The 20,682-nt window shown below is 34.1% G+C and overlaps 1 protein-coding gene and 2 non-coding genes across 5 annotated transcripts in view; 1 reads left to right on the forward strand and 2 right to left on the reverse strand.

Annotated features, from left to right (window-relative positions):
- LOC125061221 (oxysterol-binding protein-related protein 8) overlaps nt 1–20,480 on the reverse strand; it is a 42,885-nt gene extending 22,405 nt beyond the window's left edge. For 2 of the 3 annotated variants that reach the window (XM_047666528.1, XM_047666527.1), the window contains exons 1-9: nt 20,047–20,479; nt 13,839–14,513; nt 12,544–12,607; nt 11,134–11,237; nt 10,160–10,330; nt 8,887–8,973; nt 6,776–6,920; nt 5,363–5,483; nt 4,151–4,251 (exon numbers count right to left, since the gene is read on the reverse strand). In XM_047666528.1, coding sequence (XP_047522484.1) covers nt 4,151–4,251; nt 5,363–5,483; nt 6,776–6,920; nt 8,887–8,973; nt 10,160–10,330; nt 11,134–11,237; nt 12,544–12,607; nt 13,839–13,946 — 901 coding nt within the window. In that variant the 5' untranslated portion in view covers nt 13,947–14,513; nt 20,047–20,479. Of the gene's footprint in view, nt 1–1,735; nt 1,876–2,819; nt 3,280–4,150; nt 4,252–5,362; nt 5,484–6,775; nt 6,921–8,886; nt 8,974–10,159; nt 10,331–11,133; nt 11,238–12,543; nt 12,608–13,838; nt 14,514–20,046 lie in introns of all 3 variants that reach the window. The other variant, XM_047666525.1, reaches the window with a different exon arrangement.
- Trnac-gca lies at nt 10,752–10,823 on the forward strand. The gene has a single exon. It is a non-coding gene; the product is annotated as a tRNA-Cys (tRNA).
- Trnan-guu lies at nt 14,549–14,622 on the reverse strand. The gene has a single exon. It is a non-coding gene; the product is annotated as a tRNA-Asn (tRNA).
- Nucleotides 20,481–20,682: the final 202 nt, after the last annotated feature.

The following is a 20,682-nucleotide window of genomic DNA, read 5'->3' on the forward strand; positions in this document are numbered from 1 at the left end:
TTCGTATGCACATAATATTTATATGTCTTTGACACATTTTTATTTATTTACAACCCACCCAACCTTACTAAAACCAGAGTAGACTAAAATATATTGGCAAAAAAGTAATATTTTTAAACATACTGTATAGTGAAATTGCATTAGTGTGAGTACTGTGAACGCGCCAGCTTTCGATAACCGACCTATACAAAGTTTACTACGGTGAGTATTCTGAATTGTTTGAGTTGATACCTCCTGCCTTGTTTCAAATCTTACGAGCCGTATCAAATCAAAATTTCATCAAGATCACCGGGATGATGGCGGGAATTCTTTCACAGTCCGTTTCACAACTTCTTTTGCGAACTAGCGAACTGTGGAATCGACTCCCGGTGAGGGACTTTCCTGAGTGATACGACCTCCAACTATTCAAAGTTAGAGTGTACTCCTCCTTCAAAGGCCGGCAACGCACCCATCAAAAATGGGTGTCCATTGGCTGCGATGACTGCCCTTTTTGGGCGTCCAGTAGGTCGTTTGCCATATAATAGGGGTATATAAAAAAATAAGAAAGTGATTTGATTAGGAACGCCATGAGAATTGGACTGCGCTTTCGCTAAGCATGCACTCAATACAGTCTATAGCCTTAGATCTCTGCTTGTTTTTATTACAGAGCTGAAAAATCAAGACCTTAGAACAGTACAGTTCATGCTCCCTCAAACTATGGTTGCGGTTCACAGGGCATATCCACCTATGTTAGACGTAAACTAAGTTTAAGTACGCTTTATTAATTTTCGCCTAATAGTACTAAATCCAATGTAACATTTATTTTGCGTTTGAACTCAAACTCGGGGTCATTCACCTCAAAGTTCACGACCTCCGCTTCACAGCTGATCACACCGCACGAATTTTCAAGGATTATTATAAAATACACGTCGTAGCAATGACGTTATTGTCAGCTATCATTGTCATTATTTCACAATCGTTGTTTGTAATTCTTCCTAGAAAGATATTAAAGCGACTCATGGCCATGTGCAATACCTTTTTAGAATCCCTATTAAATGCGCTAAAACTTGTAATACTAGGTCACTTTTCGGTAGTGTTTTTTTTTCACAGTGGGATCCGAAGTAAACAAAAAGTTAGGATTTGTAAAAAAATTATAGACCTACTACTAGCCTATTAGATTTAAAAGTTATCATGAAACAGATTCAGAAATCTGAGGCCCAGACCTAAAGAGGTTGTAGCGTTATTTTTTTTAATGTACAACAAGGCCTAATCCGATTTCACCATCCACGGTTGCCTTGTGATTAAATATCTAAAAATACCAAACAGGAAGGAAGTCTAGCATTGTAGGAAAACTTAGCAAAATACTCAATAGTAGTCCTCTCAACAGCAACCTCAATGTGTGTGTGTGTGTGTTAGTAATCTTATCATAACGAGAACATTTTCGTCTATAATTTATTAAAATTATTGTTTTAATAAACATCGTATGTACGTAAATTTGTGATAAAACGGTTTTTAAAATAACTTTTTTTTTTAAATAAAATTAACATTCCCTGTGTCTTATCTTCTATGTTTCTCGTGACACATACAAAATAAACGCGATTAAATACGAAAAGGTACTTTATTTATAAAGAGCAAAGGTTCATTATTGTGCACACCAAAAAAATATTTATGGATCTAAGATTTTCATTATTTAAAAAATTCTTGACAATTATTTTTGGCATACACGCAAAGAGCTTAGCTGAATCTATTTTCTTACCGTTAGCAACAATTTTCCCAGCTATGTACACGCTGTTTTGGGAAATTCTGTCATCTCTTTTACCAGTTTGAGATGCCTCAAAGCTGGCTGATGGCAACTTGGTGTAATCTATTAGTGAATATTTTTTGTACGGTGTCGTCCTAAAAGTGTTTGAATTCTTTAAGCAATGTCTGTTTCTATGAGCCTCTAGAACATTTAACATGTCCAAAAACACGTAACTTTGATCAACTAGATTTGGCATTTCTGCAACTGCTTTATTGATTTTTTGAAGTGAAACTTCTTTATCGACGTATGGGAGAAATTTTGTAGCAAATCGTCACGTTTTTCGGTTACGCGCCATGTTGTTTTTTGAAGTCAAACTTTTGTATCGACGTTGGAAAAAAAATTACTGTCACATTTTTCGGTTACGCGCCATCTTTTTCTTGTCCCTACCACGGTTGATCCGAAGAGATTCGAAGAAATTAATAACAAAAATATGTAATAATCTTAGTAGTAATAAGGTAAAATTAAATAATTGTATTTGTATTCATATCTATGATAATAAAAGCCTTTTGTTAAACTTTATCTAATTTAAGTTTATTTAACCGATTTCTGTAGTTGCATATAGTAGATCATTTTTCGAAAAATAAGATCATAAAGAAGTTTCACTTCTTACGTGTGTACACCTAGTACACGCACACTTTTTTTTTAATTTAGGTCAAAGGGAACGATTCACAATGATAACATGGTGTCATTCATGCTAAGTCTAGATTCCAAATCATTCTAACACATACGAGTCTTCAGGATATTTTTCATTCTATGACCAAGAAATTGGCGCTAAGCGTTACTACCGTCAAAAACATTGACATATGGGATTCTTAGTTCCCGCGAGTTTCGTATCTGAGGGTAGGAACCAAAATCCAGTCGAAAAATCACGATATAAGAGTCGAGTATCGCGTGTTTTGCTAACGATTTCGAGAGAAATTCGATTATAAAATAATTTGAATCTCTCTTGAACAAAAGATTGTTCATTTAATATATAGAAAAAAAATTTTACTCAATAGATTCATATATAGATCATAGATATATTCCTTTCTCTACCTACCGTCTACTACAGTTACTGGGAACGTCATCAGACGATGACGTAGTAGTATCCCTGAACCTCTCATTTGAGGGCGCAGTTTTCGTAATCAAAATATTCTCCGGCGTATTACATATAACCTCAGACTCCCCAAAAAACCTCATTTTCACCTTATTACCGTCATCTTCCGAGTCAGTTTTGACGCCGGACTCTCTCAAGGTCCGCTTTTTAACACGACTTTTTCTAATAGATGGCGTTGAACTACGTCTATTGTACTTCTCTTCGAAGGACTCGCGTAATTTTATTTTCGGCATATCGAATAACTTTAGTATCGGCGAGCGTTTAAACATTTCCAACGCCATTGGGCTGGATGTGAGACTTCTGTGGCGAATTTGTTTTACATTCAGGGTTTTTATATTATCGCTTGATGATGATCGTTTAAGTGGTTTTGTGGGTGTGGATATGGAGGAGTCTAGCCTGAATCCTACTTAGCGTACGGGAAAGGGTCAAAACAGTATATATTAGTTATTAACTCACATTTTTCTTAAAATAGAAAATACGAGCGCTCGGTTCGTATCGGTGACATGTGTTACAAATAATCTATTACAATTAAAACTGAAAATTTAAATAAAAAATCAAGCGTTCAAGTATTACGTCACGCAATTTTTGGAGATTATTGACCCCCCCCCCCATGTAACGCGCCGTAACGTTTTTCTGTACCCAATAGTAAAACGTTTCGTGACCACCCAGTGACTCTTTATACCTAAAAGTTACCATTATGTGGTGTAAAGTACTGGAAAGTCGAATAATATTAACAATAACGCGTAATTCAATCCCGCATCGTAACGTTTTACAAAAAGACCCCCCCTCCAACATTCGTTACGTAATACTTGAACGCTCCCAAAGCATCGTTAAACATTTCAACTTTTTTTCCTGTTTACGTCCATATTAATTATAAGTCATACATATAAACTTCTATAGGCCGGGAGTTAGTGACACAAAAGTAAGTCACACCGAAGAAGTATGGCATGACACTGCCGCCTATTATTTTTTTATGAACTATCGGAAAATACTAGAATTTTTGTGAAACAAATCGTTTGAAAATCGTAATTAATCAGACGAGTTCGACTAACGCCCACGCGCTTGGGCCACCGGTACCAGCGCTAATGAGAAAAATAATTTTTCTCATTTTTTCTTTTCGTAATAAAACCCTTGAAGAACCGCCATACTGGTACAAATTACCCACTATTTTGTGTATATCTCCCGGCCTACTTGATTCCAAATTAGACATTTATTTTATATAATTTAAATATTATTCCTAGTAATAAAATTTTGGTCCTTCGAACCGGACTTACCGTGTTCATTAAAATGTTTCTCTAGTTCTTCGTGCGATATATTCGTTTGGGTTGAGGGTGCGTCCGCTTCTACCGTTTGTTCAGGACGTGAGCGGGAACATCTAAACATTGTTTAAATATATATTTAAAAACATACTATTATAGCCTTAAACGATTCAAAACTATGTTAATATCTAACATAAGATTAAATGTACACAACCAATACCCAGCTACAAACTCACAAATCACATAAAAATTTGCTGAATTGGATTTGGAATCTACAGAGGCCTTACTGTGTATAAATCTGAGATGACAAAACTAACACAGACACAGCGCACGCTTATAATAACACATGCGCACCCACACCCATTCACACACTCACACACACTTAGCATTTTAAAAGACTAGTGTTTGAATAGTCGTAAGACTAAACCTACTTTTTCTCAAAAACTCTTTTGAATATGTACCATTTACCACGTTATAATTTTTTTTTAAAGACAATTCACACCAATTGACCTAGTCCCATGCTAAGCTGGTGAAGCTTGTGTTATGGGTACTAGGCAACGGATATACATACATATTATAGATAGATAGACATATAAATACATATTTAAACACCCAAGACCTAAGCACAACACCAAATGCTCATCACATCGATGTTTGTCTCAGCCAGGGATCGAACCCGGGACCCATGGATTCGCAGTCAGGGTTACTAACCACTAGACCAATGAGTCGTAAAATTGTTATCTAGTTACCCACAACAAAGGGACTGTCTAGTGTGTGGCCTAGCGATATATGACTGATTATTATCTTGTTACGCCAAAGAAGTAGAACTTCTAACGCGTGTACATAAGTACACACATGTTTTTGAAGTTATACTTCTTTAGGCGCGTTATGAAAAATGGATGAGAGTGAAATTTTACGATGCGCGCGCGACACAAAATTAACAGAATGAAGTTGCCCACGGAAGATGCTACGGAATTGGACATAATTTTAAAAGAGAATAATAATAAATATTTATTTATTTAATTTTTCCAATGTAAATTGAACTTTATTGACTATAATGACTCCTTTTCCAGTCTTTGATTATTTAATTGTAATAAATTATTTGCATGCAATCAAAAACTATTTTTAATAATGCCAAGGAAGTATAACTTTTTACGCGCATACATAAGTACACGCACCCTTTTTTATTTTTTTTTCTCTCCACATATTCAATTACCCCAAACCCACCTGAGCATAGCATTGCTGCATCGTAGAGCCAATTCGAGACCATCCAGCCAGCAATGACCCGCCGCTTGCGATGGCGCTCGGAATATCAAGTGTGCTGTTGGTAACGGTTGCACCACTGCACCTGATATTATTTTATGCACATTTTTTTTTAAATTGTCTCCGTAGTAATTAAGACTAATAATTAATTTAAGTCTAACCTAATTTATAATTTACTAGTAGACTCGGCCAAGCGTTGCTGTGGCTAAGATTTTTGTTATATTACATAGTAGTAAACTATTCAAGGGAAACGGTAGGAGAACACTAGTCACGGGGACCCATGCAGACCATGCTTTTGTTGGTGGCTATGCCATTAAATTGTAGCTTATGTGAAACGTTGGTACTTTCAACACAGCGCCATCTGTTAGAATTGTGACTATCAAATAATAAACAAATATTATGCAATAAAATAATACTGTGGGTATAAATTGAGATGTAAGCTATGCTATCTTTTAAGTTGGATCAAACTACACAGGGTGTGCAAATTTGATTGATATCGGTTCGGTAGTTTAGGAGTCCATAGCGGACAAGCAACGTGACACGTAATTTATATATATTAAGATAAAGTACTGCTAAAGCGGTTCCCTGCCACGCTTCGCTGTGGAACATTGTGATTAAATGGTTAAGAAATGAGAAACAAAACAATGAAAACATTTCATATAAGTTTAATTATGCAATACTTGTGAAAAAAACAATAAAAAATACATAAAAACAATTCTTGATGCGGATTATATATCATGCTAAAATTTCAGCTCGATCGGTTCAGAACTTTTTGAGTTTTTGAAGCGTGCACAAACCAACATAACATTAATTATATATATATATTTAACAAAGCGTTTAATAACACAACTTTTTTTTAAATGTCTCTGGCACGATTTGTGTATTAGCCAGCGTCAAGTATATGATTTTTTAAAATTCGTGCTTGTCTTTTTTTTTAGAAATTCGACCGTGTCCTCCATGTACGGTTTAAGCACTCGCCCGGTACCGCACAACCCTCCCAAAGGCCGAGAACAAATTTAAATTAAATTAAAACTTGCCCTCGAACCGGGAATCGAACCCGGTACCCCTCACCTAGCTGCATAACACTACTTAGTCTCTGTTTAGTTTCTTAACTAAACAGCGCTGTTTCTGTTCGCCGTATTTACTACTAAGCCTCTTGGCTAGGCTGTTAATTGCACGGCTGATTAAGCTAGATAGCTGCGACATATAACGTATAATATGTTTTATATTGTATTAACCTTTCAAAATAAATAAAAAATAAAAATATTATTTACAAAATATTTTAAATCTTTTTTTGTAAGCAAAATATAGTATCGTTAATGAAATCCAGTACTGAGTTGTTTCGTACCAAACATACAAACACTTAATAATATATACCTATAGTCTCGTTGTGAGGTCCTCTCGGTGCCCAAATGCTTTGCTCCAACGGATGGTAGAGTTTGAAGCAAAATCCGTCCTTTTTGCTTGGCCTTTCGATGACCTGACACGATGTCAGCAGAACAGTACCGACCCAATGACTTCTCTGTAACAAATAACAAATATAATTAGCTTTTTATTTTTTTTTAAAGTGCGTGCGTACAAAGTACACATGTCAGAAGTGAAACTTCTTTGGCAAACTAATTTTTAAGTCTTGCTCATATTTATACAAATCTAAAACTTTAGAGACCCGAGTCTTAGAGGAAGGAAAAAGGAAGATATGTTAGGAATTTAATGAATTTAATTGTCATTAAAATATTAAAAGTGTCGAAAATTTATACTTATAAATTTAAAAATTAAATTTATATCTTCGATAATAAAAACACGTGGCATTTTAATTTACAATTCGTCATTTGAGATTTTAATAAATTATTTTGCATACAAAATAAAATACTAATATTTCATAAATTCTCTTTACGAAATTTTAATTTTAAAATAGGATTTCTATAAAGTAATTCGCCCTTTTTATTATCTCAATCGGTCTCAATCGCTCTCTCCCTTTTCTTTGACAAAAACGCTGCACATCTTCGTGACGTATTCGTAAAAATTTTACCCTCATGCGCCTAAAGATGTTCCACTTCAAAAAACTAAAAGCCCAGCAACGCACTCGCCACTAGTATTTAGTGTCCACGGTTATCAATAAACATCAGATGAGCATCCTGAGTGAGGGAGTAATAAGCGATGGACAGAAACCGGTGGAAACAGATTGTCCGCTAAAGATGCTTCCTTGCTGACCATGAGTCATGCGCAACTGAAGAGAGAGAGGAGAATAGGTGATCAGCCATTTGTGACACTCATTCTCGCAAAGATTCTTTGGTTTCCTAGGTTGTTACTTGTACAATAAATTAAATGAAAAAATTAACATTTACCCACTATCTAAATATGAATGTAAAAAAATGGTTACTACTTGGCTGAGTTGAGTTATAATGAAACAGAAGATTTAATAACTGTTATTCTGTAACACACCCACTCCCTCACACACCCACCCACGCACACACACACACTTAGAGAGAGAGAGAGACACACACATACACACACACACAAACACACACCAAATTTATTTTTACGACTCCGTTTGCAATGTTTTCTTTTAGCACTTAATACTTATTTTCTTCTATTGTATCTTATGACAATGACCTGATTGTACGTGTTCCGGTCCGGTGGTGGAGAGGCTGGTTATCTGTCACTCAGGTCTCCTGTTACAGAGACCAGTCTCTCACATACACTTCCTAATGTTGTCATCTTAGTTTAATCATAATACCCTTGTATGTATATGTCAGAGAAGAAATAAAGATTATTGAAGTGAAACTTCTTTATCGGGGTTGGAAAAAAATTTAGTGTAAAATTTTTTTTACGCGTTACGCGTCACATTTTTCCGTTACGCGCCATCTTTTGAAGTGAAACTTCTTTATCGACGTATGGGAGAAATTTTGTAGCAGGTTACGCGCCATGTTGCTTTTTGAAGTCAAACTTCTTTATCGACGTTGGAAAAAAATTTACACACATTTGTCACATTTTTCGGTTACGCGCCATCTTTTTCTTGTCCCTACCACGGTTGATCCGAAGAGATTCGAAGCCATTAGTAACAAAAATATATAATAACGATAACAATGATAGTAATACTAATAATTCTATTACAATTAATGAAATTCTGTAATAATCTTAGTAGGTACTACATAGTAGTACAGTAATAAGTTAAAATGAAATAATTGTATTTGTATTCATGTCTATAATAATAAAAGCCTATTGTTAAACTTTATCTAATTTAACTTTATTTAACCAATTTCTGTAAAGTTGCATATTATAGTAGATCATTTTTCGAAAAATAAGATCATAAAGAAGTTTCACTTCTTACGTGTGTACACCTAGTACACGCACACATTTTTTATTATTATTATTATTCTCCTTCACAATACGAGCCAGTGTTAGATGCTACCTTGGGAGGTCCATTGGTGCAACCTGGTGAACTACCTCCACCACTGCTCCTAAACATAAACCTTAATGCAACTCACCTTTGCCTTTGGACTCTTGTACAGCAGTAAAAGACCAGGTTTGAGAACGCACCACAGCTTAGTCCATGATTTTAGCGAACCCCGGACCTGAAAACACGTTTCAATCTTTCAATAAAACTTCTGTAATAAACGTTTTGCCGGCAACGCATTGGCGAACCCTTGTAACTAACCACTGTAAAGCACGCGAAACGTCGGTTAAATTTAAAATTAAACTGTAAATCTATATATATAAAAGAAAGTCGTGTTTGTTACAACACTTATAACTCGAGAACGGCTGGACCGATTGCCATGGTTTTTGATTTGTTGGATTTGTTTCCGTCCCGAATAGCAGAATAAGCAATAAAATATCGGATAAGTTATCGAATAACAATAAATTAATTAATTAATTTTACGAATGCAAAAACCATATGGTGCCATCTGTTGACAAAACTACGCATCATTTTACGTCGAATTCGTGTCAGTTCAAGAAATTCCGATCTTGAGGTGAATGAGGAGATGCATAACCATGCTTTGATCCTGATCAAAAGATGTTGGATATCAGAAAGTGCTTAACATGCAGTATCGCCATATTGACGCTAGAGAGAAGATGCCTAATGTGTAAAACAGCCATTCTTCTTTCGCAATGGCAAGCAATAAAACATTTCTGTATTTGCGAAAGAGTTGTATTAATGTAATACTTAACATTAATGAAATCCTAAAATAAGTTAAATTAAAGTAACAACGATATTATAAGGTTGTAGGGCGGAACGAAGTTAGCCAGGTCAGCTAGTTTATAATAATACATAACTTTAATCCGGTTAAAAAGTTTTTTCTTTAAACATACATTTTTGATTCTAAAGCATGTGACTATGTTTTCCGTACGATCGAGTGGTATTTGCGCACATAGAAAAGTCCACAGTGTAAAGCCAAGGTCCAAACCTAAGACATCAAAGAAGATTCGCACTGAGCCAACTTTACTACACTCACTATTTAATATGTCATGTAGACATAGTGTAATGGTTGCAGCTCCTTACAAACGTTCCGAAAAAAAAACTTGGCGAAAAACAGTGGCGGAGAGTTTATTGCCAGTTCTTCTCTTCCGTTCTACGCCCTTGATTTAAGAACTGGCAGTAAATGTAAAATTAGAAGCATTTAATATGTATATCTCTATTGACGTTCATAAGTTTACATTGTGTTATCTAAATAAAAACATCATACAAAATAGATAAACAGCTCTTAGTTGGACTGATCTTCTAGAATACGGGAGTATCTTCTCTTTTGAAAAATCCCTTACCTTCAACCAATCAGCCAACACCACAACCGAGGGATCCTCTATCGAGTGCAGAAGTGCTGTAGCGGCTCTTTTCTTCTCTTTTCTATAATGTTGTCTTTGCGCTTTATAACTCTCTTTCCGAGACAACGCCGTGCTTGAGTTCCTCGATACGCCTACCGCCGTTTCTGAGGACTGAAGACACAAACTAATTTATTTCACGTTAAATATACTAATATCTTAAATATTAATTCTGAAGTAGCTATGGCTACCGAAGGGACCTCCATGAGTAGGACCAGAATGATGATGAATGGTTCGAAATACTTTTTATAGAACAGGGACAAACAGGCATTAGGCTAATCTGATGATACCCATGGATTAATATCGTATTTCTCGATGTCTCACTATGTAAAAGACTGGGAATAACGAAAAACATTCTCAGGCGAAGACGCGCACGACATTTGTTCATGGTCTTATAAAACCTACACTAAATATCGTTACCATGGTTACCAATTTTATTGAATTTATTTTAATTCACAAACTTAAGCTTCGACTTTCAATAAAATTAAAAGCTACGCAAATTATACAATTGCGTATTTCAACGTAACCTACATGTGGGGATATAGCTCAGTGGTAGAGCATTCGACTGCAGATCGAGAGGTCCCCGGTTCAAACCCGGGTGTCCCCTAGGTTTCCTTTTTTAATATTTTTATATATTTCTAAAATTTATTATCTCATAAACATTTATTTATTTGTTACCTGAGTTGCTTAGTAATGTTTAAAACATTAATAAACCAACAGCAGATATTTGATTTTCTATTTGTTGTTAAAGTACTGACAATTTTTTTTAGATTAATTACATAAAATAAGCGCAATATATCTGAGTGAGAGAGAGAGTAATAATGAGATAGATATCTCAGATGGCGCCACTGTAGCTAGTTATTTTTTTTTAAACAATTCAGCTTTATTTCTCCAAGTACCATGATGCAGGAACATACCTTGTCTGAAGATGTACCGTCGGGCGGTTGGGCTCGGTCACCTGAAGCAGGAGTCGATAAGGGTGCACCCGGGGACCGGGGTGGAGGGGTAAGCGTTGGCTCACCTGTAATTTAAGCACTGCTTAGAAACGGGTAAGCAACACTGACTGAGGTCAGAATTGTGATGGGTAACAAGCCCTGGCTTGTCCTCAGGTTTTTTAGCAATTTCAATCAACAATATAAATATAATATAAAACAATATGTAGTGTAATAAAATTCCTAGACATAAACAATAACATAGTGTTAACACAATTAAGATATACAAAAAATAGTTTTCCATGGTATCCCTGCACTGCCCTATACATCTACATTAATCAGGTCTAGATACCAGGCCATAAACTCCAAAAAAAAAAAAAAAAAAATCTACATTAATCATTTAAACAGATTCCAAAAAAGGAAACACAAAAATCTTAGACAAAAAAAAATTATTGTCCAGACTGACTTCGTGGCATCACGTAGCTTACAAAATGGAGCAAAGAATCTTATAAATATTTTTATACTATAAGACACACCTGATTTCTTAAAGCATAGACCACAGACTACGGTCCAAATACCACAGCTACGGTCCTTCGCGCTCGCATCGTCCACTCTCTTAAATATTCTCAAGTTATGGATGCTTTTGACCTGCCCCTTTTCCAAATGCATACTAAACGACCATTCACCTAATATTCTTATCACATATGGCGTTCTAATCACTTACAGATAGTATGTATATTGTATATATGTAATCTACCAGTGATAGTGAAACTAAAAAAAAAATGTGTGCGTGTACTAGGTGTACACACGTAAGAAGTGAAACTTCTTTATGACCTTATTTTTCGACAAATGATCTACTATATGCAACTTTACAGAAATTGGTTAAATAAAGTTAAATTAGATAAAGTTTAACAAAAGGCTTTTATTATCATAGACATGAATACAAATACAATTATTTCATTTTAACTTATTACTGTACTACTATGTAGTACTAAGATTATTACAGAATTTCATTAATTGTAATAGAATTATTAGTATTACTATCATTGTTATCGGTATTATATATTTTTGTTACTAATGGCTTCGAATCTCTTCGGATCAACCGTGGTAGGGACAAGAAAAAGATGGCGCGTAACCGAAAAATGTGACAAATGTGTGTAAATTTTTTTCCAACGCCGATAAAGAAGTTTGACTTTAAAAAGCAACATGGCGCGTAACCTGCTACAAAATTTCTCCCATACGTCGATAAAGAAGTTTCACTTCAAAAGATGGCGCGTAACGGAAAAATGTGACGCGTAACGAAAAAATGTTACTCTAAATTTTTTTCCAACCCCGATAAAGAAGTTTCACTTCAAAAACTGTTTTTACTGTTTATTATTCTTCAGCTGTCATTACCGTAAACTGGTGGAGATGATGGTGCTGAACTTGACAGAACCACGTTCAGAGGCTGATGCGTCTTCTGAAATGATAGAAGATACATGGCTTTAATAATGCCTACTATACATACAATATAAAATTCTCGTGTCACTATGTTCGTTCCCATACTCCTCCGAAACGGCTCGACCGATTCTTATGAAATTTTTTATGCATTACCAGTAAGTCTGAGAATCGGCTACTATATATTTTTCAAGCCCCTAATATAAGTGATAAGGGGTGTACCCCAAACTTTTTATTTTTATTTTTTAGATTTTTTTTGTTTTTATTTTTTTATGATACAGCATACAAAAATACATACAACCCCTAATTTTCACCCCTCTACGATCAACCACTATTTTTTATTTGTTAATTAAAATCTTATAATTTGAACTCTTTTTTTTATATGGAGAAAAATTCACAGAAATACCTAAAAAGTTTTCATTCCAGAAAATCGAACAGTCTCTTTGGTAACATAGCAAAAATTTCCATGTACTGAAAAGGTAGGCTAAGTAAAATCACATTAAGGAGAAACGAAGTTCGCGGGGGCCGTAATCTATAAAAACTAATAGCCAACATATATACGGGCAGAACTAAATTAGATGTATTATTAGGATATACTTGAAAATTTGAGTGAATGAAACACAAGATGGGGACAGATGTTCAATTGTCAAAATATAAAGGCGCGACAACCTTTTTGGTCTGGGCCATAGAGAATCTGTTTCGTGATATTTTTTTCCTAAAGCTTAGGTTTCCTAGAAAAGCGGTGCAGTTAACTAACGGCCGTCATTTTACGGTCTTTACTTTTTAACATAATGCAAAAAAACATCATTTTCGCTCGTCCAAGTCACGTTTCCACTCATGGTATTAATTAAATATGGGCACCGCTACACGCGAAAAACGTTGAACTACTGTTTATCACCGCTATGACGGCCGTCATGCAAATGACAGCACCGCTATTCGACGTTACGGTGACACTCAACGTTCTCTAGAAAACCTACTCCGATGTTATTTATAGACAACGTATGGGTGACGTCACCCAACGTTACATTACGGCCGTTAGATAACGGCACCGCTTTTCTAGGAAACCTAAGCTTAATAGGCAAGTAGGTGATCAGCCTGCCACACATCGTCAATATTTGGGTCTAAGTCATGCCATTTTCCACACTGAGGTTTTCCTAACGTGCGAGCGAGTGTTAAATGGGAAATAGGTCAATTAGTGAGCAACCGTGATTCGTAACCTTAGGATTCAAGCTCAAGTAAAGAAGTAATAATACCTTTAAATAATTTGGCGTGGAGGTTTGAAAGTGTGGGTAGTCCGGCAGGCGAACCGCTGGCGAAGATGGCGCTGGTGTCGACGACTCCACGGCTGGAGAGGAACTCATTGTGGCGATCAGATCATCATGGGAATTGGAACAGGATTTGAATATAGAACACAATTGTCAATGTCCAAATGTTATTCGAATGGTCGATATCAAATTTCGAATTTCGAACGCGTTGTCAGTTTATCAAAATGCTCGAATGTGTCAAGTTTAAATTCAAATTTCGAATGCGTCGATTAACTATCGTCGTTCGTTGACTTAGATTAAGAATTGTATCTTAAAACAAATCGACAAATATAAAGCTATATGTTATATTAATACTAATTATTGCTTCTATTTAGTAATTAAATTGTCAATTATTGTGTGCTCAAAATATTGAAGTGCAAATATTCTTTTTACAATTTTTCTATGAAGAAAAATTTAAGCTAATGTATAAAATACATAAATTCTACTAAAAAGTAGATATATCAATATAAGCGTGTGAATTTTATAGATAAAAATATATTTTTTATCACTGACAAAGACACTGGGTTTGTAACTAATGGAATGACAATGGCGTTGGCAGTGTTTATATGTTAAGGAATGTCGCTAGGAAATATAGTATGGGAATGGGAATGAAAAGGATATATCCTGAAAAAAAAGAAAAAAGTTTTAAAAAAAATTACCGCCCCCGGGTGGGCTCGAACCACCAACCTTTCGGTTAACAGCCGAACGCGCTAGCCAATTGCGCCACGGAGGCTATGAGAACTGAATTGAAATTATGAATATACTTCTTAAAAAATTAAATTCACTTAATATTTCGTTACTATAAAATTTAAAGCTTCATTTAAATGTGCCACCTCCGTGGCTGGATGACGCATAACGGAGGGCCTGAATTTTATTCGTGACGAATATGTTTTAAGAAATCTACTGAAATCTAATATATAAAATTCTCGTGTCGCGGTGTTTGTGGTTAAACTCCTCCGAAACGGCTCGACCGATTCTCATGAAATTTGTGTGCATATTGGGTATATCTGAGAATCGGACAACATCTATTTTTCATCCCAATAAATGTTAAGGGTAGTCCCACCCTAAATTATGTTTTTTTTTTTTTTTTTTTTATGATACAGCATTAAAAAATACATACAAACTTTCACCCCTCTACGATCAACCCCTATTTTTTTATTATAAACGATATACATGGCAAAACGACGTTTGCCGGATCAGCTAGTGTCTTTATAATTTATATAGAACACGGAAAACTAATTGACAAATACCTCAAATGATTAAACGATAGTATTTAATGATTATATAATTGATTAGCAACAACATACATCCCTGCTCCTGTAAGAAGTTTCAGGACCTTTTTTTATATAACAAATGAGCAGGAGGCTCACCAGATTTTAAGTGATAACCCTGCCCATCTTCATCATCGGACGTCAAGGCAGAATACAAAATACCATCCATATCACCTCGACGTCCGTCGTTCCACAACTGAGCGTTTCTTAAGGCAATTTTTGCCGCGCATCACCACTATGTGAAACAAGCTGTCCATTGAAGTATTTCCGAACCCATTCTACTTAGGGTCCTTAAAGTAAAGAGCGTATTATTTTTAAAAAGGCCGACAACGCACTCGCGAGCCACCTAGCAATGTGAGTGTTCATGGGCCATGCCTATTTGCCTCCTGTTACATTAAAAAAAACACTTACATTGCCAGAAACTCGCAAGTGCGTTGCCGGCTTTTTAAGAATTACAATAATTGCCTTGTGACTACAATTAGGTACTACATACAAATAAAGCTAATTCAATCAAGATTTCATATTTTGTATTATGTTAGATTAAAATTGGTGATTCTATAAAAATTTTTTATAAGAGTTGATTATGTTATATTTATTTTTTTAGTTTTTCCCTTTCTAGGATTGCCTGGAAGAGATTGCTTGTTAGCGATAAGGCGGCCCCTTACATCCCCTTATATTTTTACGTATCATGTTATTTGTTATATAAATGTAACAAATTCTAAATACATAAATCAATAAATAAATTTCAAAAAAATCAAAGTCAAAGTTCGAGTTCCATAGGACCCTAAACATTTCGTAGAATAGTGACTGATCTGACCAATAGTAAACTTTACAGTGCTGCCATTTCAAAATAATATACATAATCATGTTAGTTTTTGGCTTAACTATTTTAATTCATATTCTGTTATTATGAAAATTGGCATACAAGCAAACAAAAGGGTTTGCTTTGAAACAAAATAAAAATAATAACATTAAATTACATAGTTATCTAGAAAAATCACATGTTTCTATCAAATCCGTCACTTACCTTACTTACACTTACTTACGTTACCGACTGATTAATTTGAAATTTAAAACACATGGATTTTTTTTTAATGAAGCCGTAATATTTAGTCAATGTAGTATCCAAATATGTATAACTAGTAGACTCGGCCAAGCGTTGCTGTGGATAAGACTTTTGTTATATAACATAGTAGTAAACTATTCAAGACAAACGGCAGGAGAACACCAATCCACCATGCTTTTTTGGTGGTTATGCCATTAAATTGTAGCTTATGTGAAACGTTGGTATTTATTTTGATAAGGATCGATACCTAGGTACGAATAAAGACCCTTTTCTAGCGGTGGTTTTTTAAGAAAAAAATAATAAAAGGACGCTTATTGTGACGTAACTATAAAAGATAGAGACATGCTGCTGGGACATTTTTTATAGATAGTGATGTGTCCTGAAAAATTGTAATACATCATTTTGTTCTATGATTAATAGTTTTCGCAGCGCACACGATTGAAGGAAGTTTTTTGTTTATTTTTTTACACCTTGGGTTAGATTATTCAAGTTTTAGTAAGCATCCCTATTTTTTTTGAAAATGAAACATAGCCTATGTCACTCGGGAATAGTTTAACTTGCGAACGTTGAAAGAATTTTTGAAATCGGTCCAGTAGTTTCGGAGCATATTCATTTCAAACAAACAAAAAATCAAATCTTTCCTCTTTATAATATTAGTATTGATAAAAGGTAGATTTTGGATTTTTTTCAAATACGACATTGTTCTACGATCATGACGATTTCGTAACCCATTTAAACAACCAATTATTACTCAAAATAATTACAATTATTATCGTATCCCGTATAAGTGGGTCGAAGTTAGCGCCATCACAAGGTCAAGCGACCTAAAAACATTGTCTAATCACTAACAAAACACAATTTGGGTTAATTTCCTAACTGAATTTAAATTCAATGACGCAGTGCCTCTGTTGCGGTCAACCATTAAGTGTAAAATTTTAGATAACTACTAATCAGTAGCGTAACAATGGGGTGGCAGTGCTGGCAAAATGCCACGGGCCCCCGACGCAACAGGGCCCCTTGCCCAAGAGATATAATGTTCTAAGGATGAATGTGAAGTCTCTAATACGCATTGGGCTAGCGTGGGGACTACAGACCAATCCCTCTCGCCTAAGAGAGGAGGCCTATGGCCATTAGTGGGACATATACAACGTGTAATTGAGTACGCTGAAAATCTCGAAGTTTATTAAAATTAAACTGAGTAGGGACGATTTTTACTGATAGGGCCCCATCTACAGAATTTGCCACGGGCCCCAGATGGTATAGTTACGCCACTGCTACTCATCAAAATATATACTACAGCAGACCCGGCCAAGCATTCCTGTGTCTAAAATTTATGTTATATTACATTTAGGAAGCAATCAATCAACCGACTCTGAAACTGATAACCCGATAGCCTTATCATGTATGTAATATAATCGTGCATTTGTAATAAAATATCTTTATATGAAGCCAATACTTTCATAATAAGCATACTTTGCTATTCAATACATTTTTGAACAAAAATTTAATAAAAATTGACCTAATACATATCTTTTTTCCCTCTATCTCTTTGAGCTTTTTCAATTAACCAATAGCATGAGTTTTTATTCAAATAAATAGGTACATTACTATGATTAGGGGTAAAACAGTTATAAAATTTAAAGATTACAATGTTGTTATCATATCTTGCCACATAAACAACTTTTTATTCTCACACAAACACATATATGGACATAACGTCATGTATGATAGAGATAATAGGCCTAATTTTATTGTTGTCTTCATATTCAGTATTGATGTAACTAGTTTTGGCATTTTGCCAATGTTGATCTATGACAATGATACAATTTCTAAACAAAAGGCATATTTACATACATGCATTCTTTAAATACATTTCCAAAACGATAATTTTTCTTGCTATGAAAATTAGTTAAAATCTGAGTTCTTCATATCTATGAGCAATAAAGTGTCTCACTGCATTGCTCAGTGAGGACAGCAAACAATTTGGCAAACCAACTCGCTCCACAAGCCTCCCAAGGGCATAAATCACATTACTTTTGTATTATCTCAAAGCAATATAATTGATGTCTACAATATCCCTGTATTAATAATAATTATTATCCCTGTAATATGTGCTACTAATCTCTAACTTGCATCAAAGAAAATTTTGGTATGTGATCATACTTCCCTGCTTTTCATTTCTCATTTCCTTATAACTAGGTTACAGAGGCAGATAATACAATCATATAATCAGATACAGTTATGTAGATAACGATAAAAAATGAAATAATAACAAGTTATCTACAAAAATGCCATGAGCATCACTTATCATACTATTTTAAACACAGAACTTTAATGTATGAAATCTTTTATTTAATGTGTGACTTACTTTATAAGGGATACTTTTCTTCAATAAAATACCAGATTGCTCTTTTATCTCTGCCTTTTAATAAATTTATTAAAGGAAAGCTGTGTAAAAAGGCTTACTATAAAGTTGACAATTATGTAGTTGATAAAAAGGTCTGGGACTAGTGCAAGACAGGCTACTTCTAATTAATTTGCGATATTTTTTTAAAATAAGTGAGTCATTTTGTACGATCATTTGCAATTTTAAAACGGGTACCGAGAGTATTTTAAAACGGCTATTTCTCTCTGCCTACACCCTCTGTCTTCTTAGCCGATGAGTAGGGATGTCTATCAATTCAAATTTAATAATATGGAATAAGTGATACCTGTATCTTATATTCTTTAATAAGAATATTTTATTTTATTTTTGAAAAATATATTGCAATGGTAGTACACGTCTAGCATAAGTCAAGCAATGCCACTGAATGTTTAAATTTTATAGAAAATAATGCTTATCAAATGTGATGTTTATCTACATATTCTATAGTCACTACAATACTATGATAAAGAGGAAACACTGCTGCTATTGTTTGTAATGAATAAACTATAAAATGACTCAACTGATTTGAACAATTCTTTTACCAAAAGCGCTATCCTGAGATAAGGTTTGATTAGAATTTTTAAGCTAGAATGGATAGTGAGTTTATTTTTTTAATCACAGTCAAAGCATAATTGACAAAAATTGCAAGAGTATAAACTTGAAAATGGTGTAACTAAGTCAAAGTGATGATTTAAGAATAGGTCAAATAACAATCATAATATTTATACTGCCAGTAGAGGCAAACAACAATAATAATGTTTTATATATATAAAATTATTATATTATATTCAAATATAAAAAATGCCCAAATAGATTTTAATAAATATATTTTTTAGTTTTATAAAATAAATATCAATTTAAATCTATAATATATAATCAAACATTACAAAAATTCAAATTTGAAATACCTGTAAGATTAGTTATAGTATTGGAATACATATTAAGTTATATTATATGTATCCTGGTTAACAAATAATAGCAAAAAGTATTTCTTATATAACCTCTGGTAAATATTCATATGTGTATTATGTATCATGCATGAATTATATATTATCATTAATGTTGATGTACTTATAAAAGATCATTAAAATGTAATAAATTTTTTATCTATTCTACACTAGCATGATTTATGTCTTGCTATAAACAATCCAAGTGGAATCCTATTAGACAAGCGCCTACTGACCTAATAGTACTAATTAGATTAAAATAACACCATCTTATAAATAAATTAATCCAGATTACAAGATGTTTTACACAATTTCCTGTAAAATAAACTCCGATTTTTATTTTATTTTGCCATGATGTATTTTTATGGTTTATAGCAATAAAATATATATATATATATATATATATAGGGAAATTCAACTAAGCATTCTATGAATATTTTTTACATACCAAAGGTCTCACAGCCAATATCATCAGTAGATTGTTTCTTCATCAATCAACTTGTTTAGCACACACTGCGGAATTTTCTACACCGGTAAATATTGCGAAAAACATCACTGTTCACGAGGTCACCGTGCTACGAAGATATTTATTTCAATTTAAAACTATACGATTGTCGCACGAGCACAGGAAACTACGCAAATAATATAATTTAGGAGCTAATAGCTATGCAGAGATAGATGTGGATCAAGGCTCAAATACTTCGTTAGTTTATGTAAATATACATAGGTACCGGTCTACCCAATTTTCCCCCTACTTATTATCCACCGATAAGCACTGTTTGCAATTGTTCCGCGAATAAACTGAGTGTTTTTGGATAATTTTATGCATCGAAGAACAAAAATCGCCTTTCTTTTCTGACGTACGACATGCGTGAATGTATGTTGCCATTTGCAAAATTCTTGTGGAATTATACTAATTTTATAAAAATTTACTTGAAAATTTGAAATCATTTATTTATTTTATATCTACCGATATTATATACTTACTATTCAATAATACGTGTTTATAAAAGCAAAATTTTAACTGTTAAAGTTAACTGTCAAAATATATATACTTTTCCTTGATATTTAAGAATACGTCAAA

This window comes from Pieris napi, chromosome 23, assembly GCF_905475465.1.
Source record: "Pieris napi chromosome 23, ilPieNapi1.2, whole genome shotgun sequence".
Classification (NCBI taxonomy): domain Eukaryota; kingdom Metazoa; phylum Arthropoda; class Insecta; order Lepidoptera; family Pieridae; genus Pieris; species Pieris napi.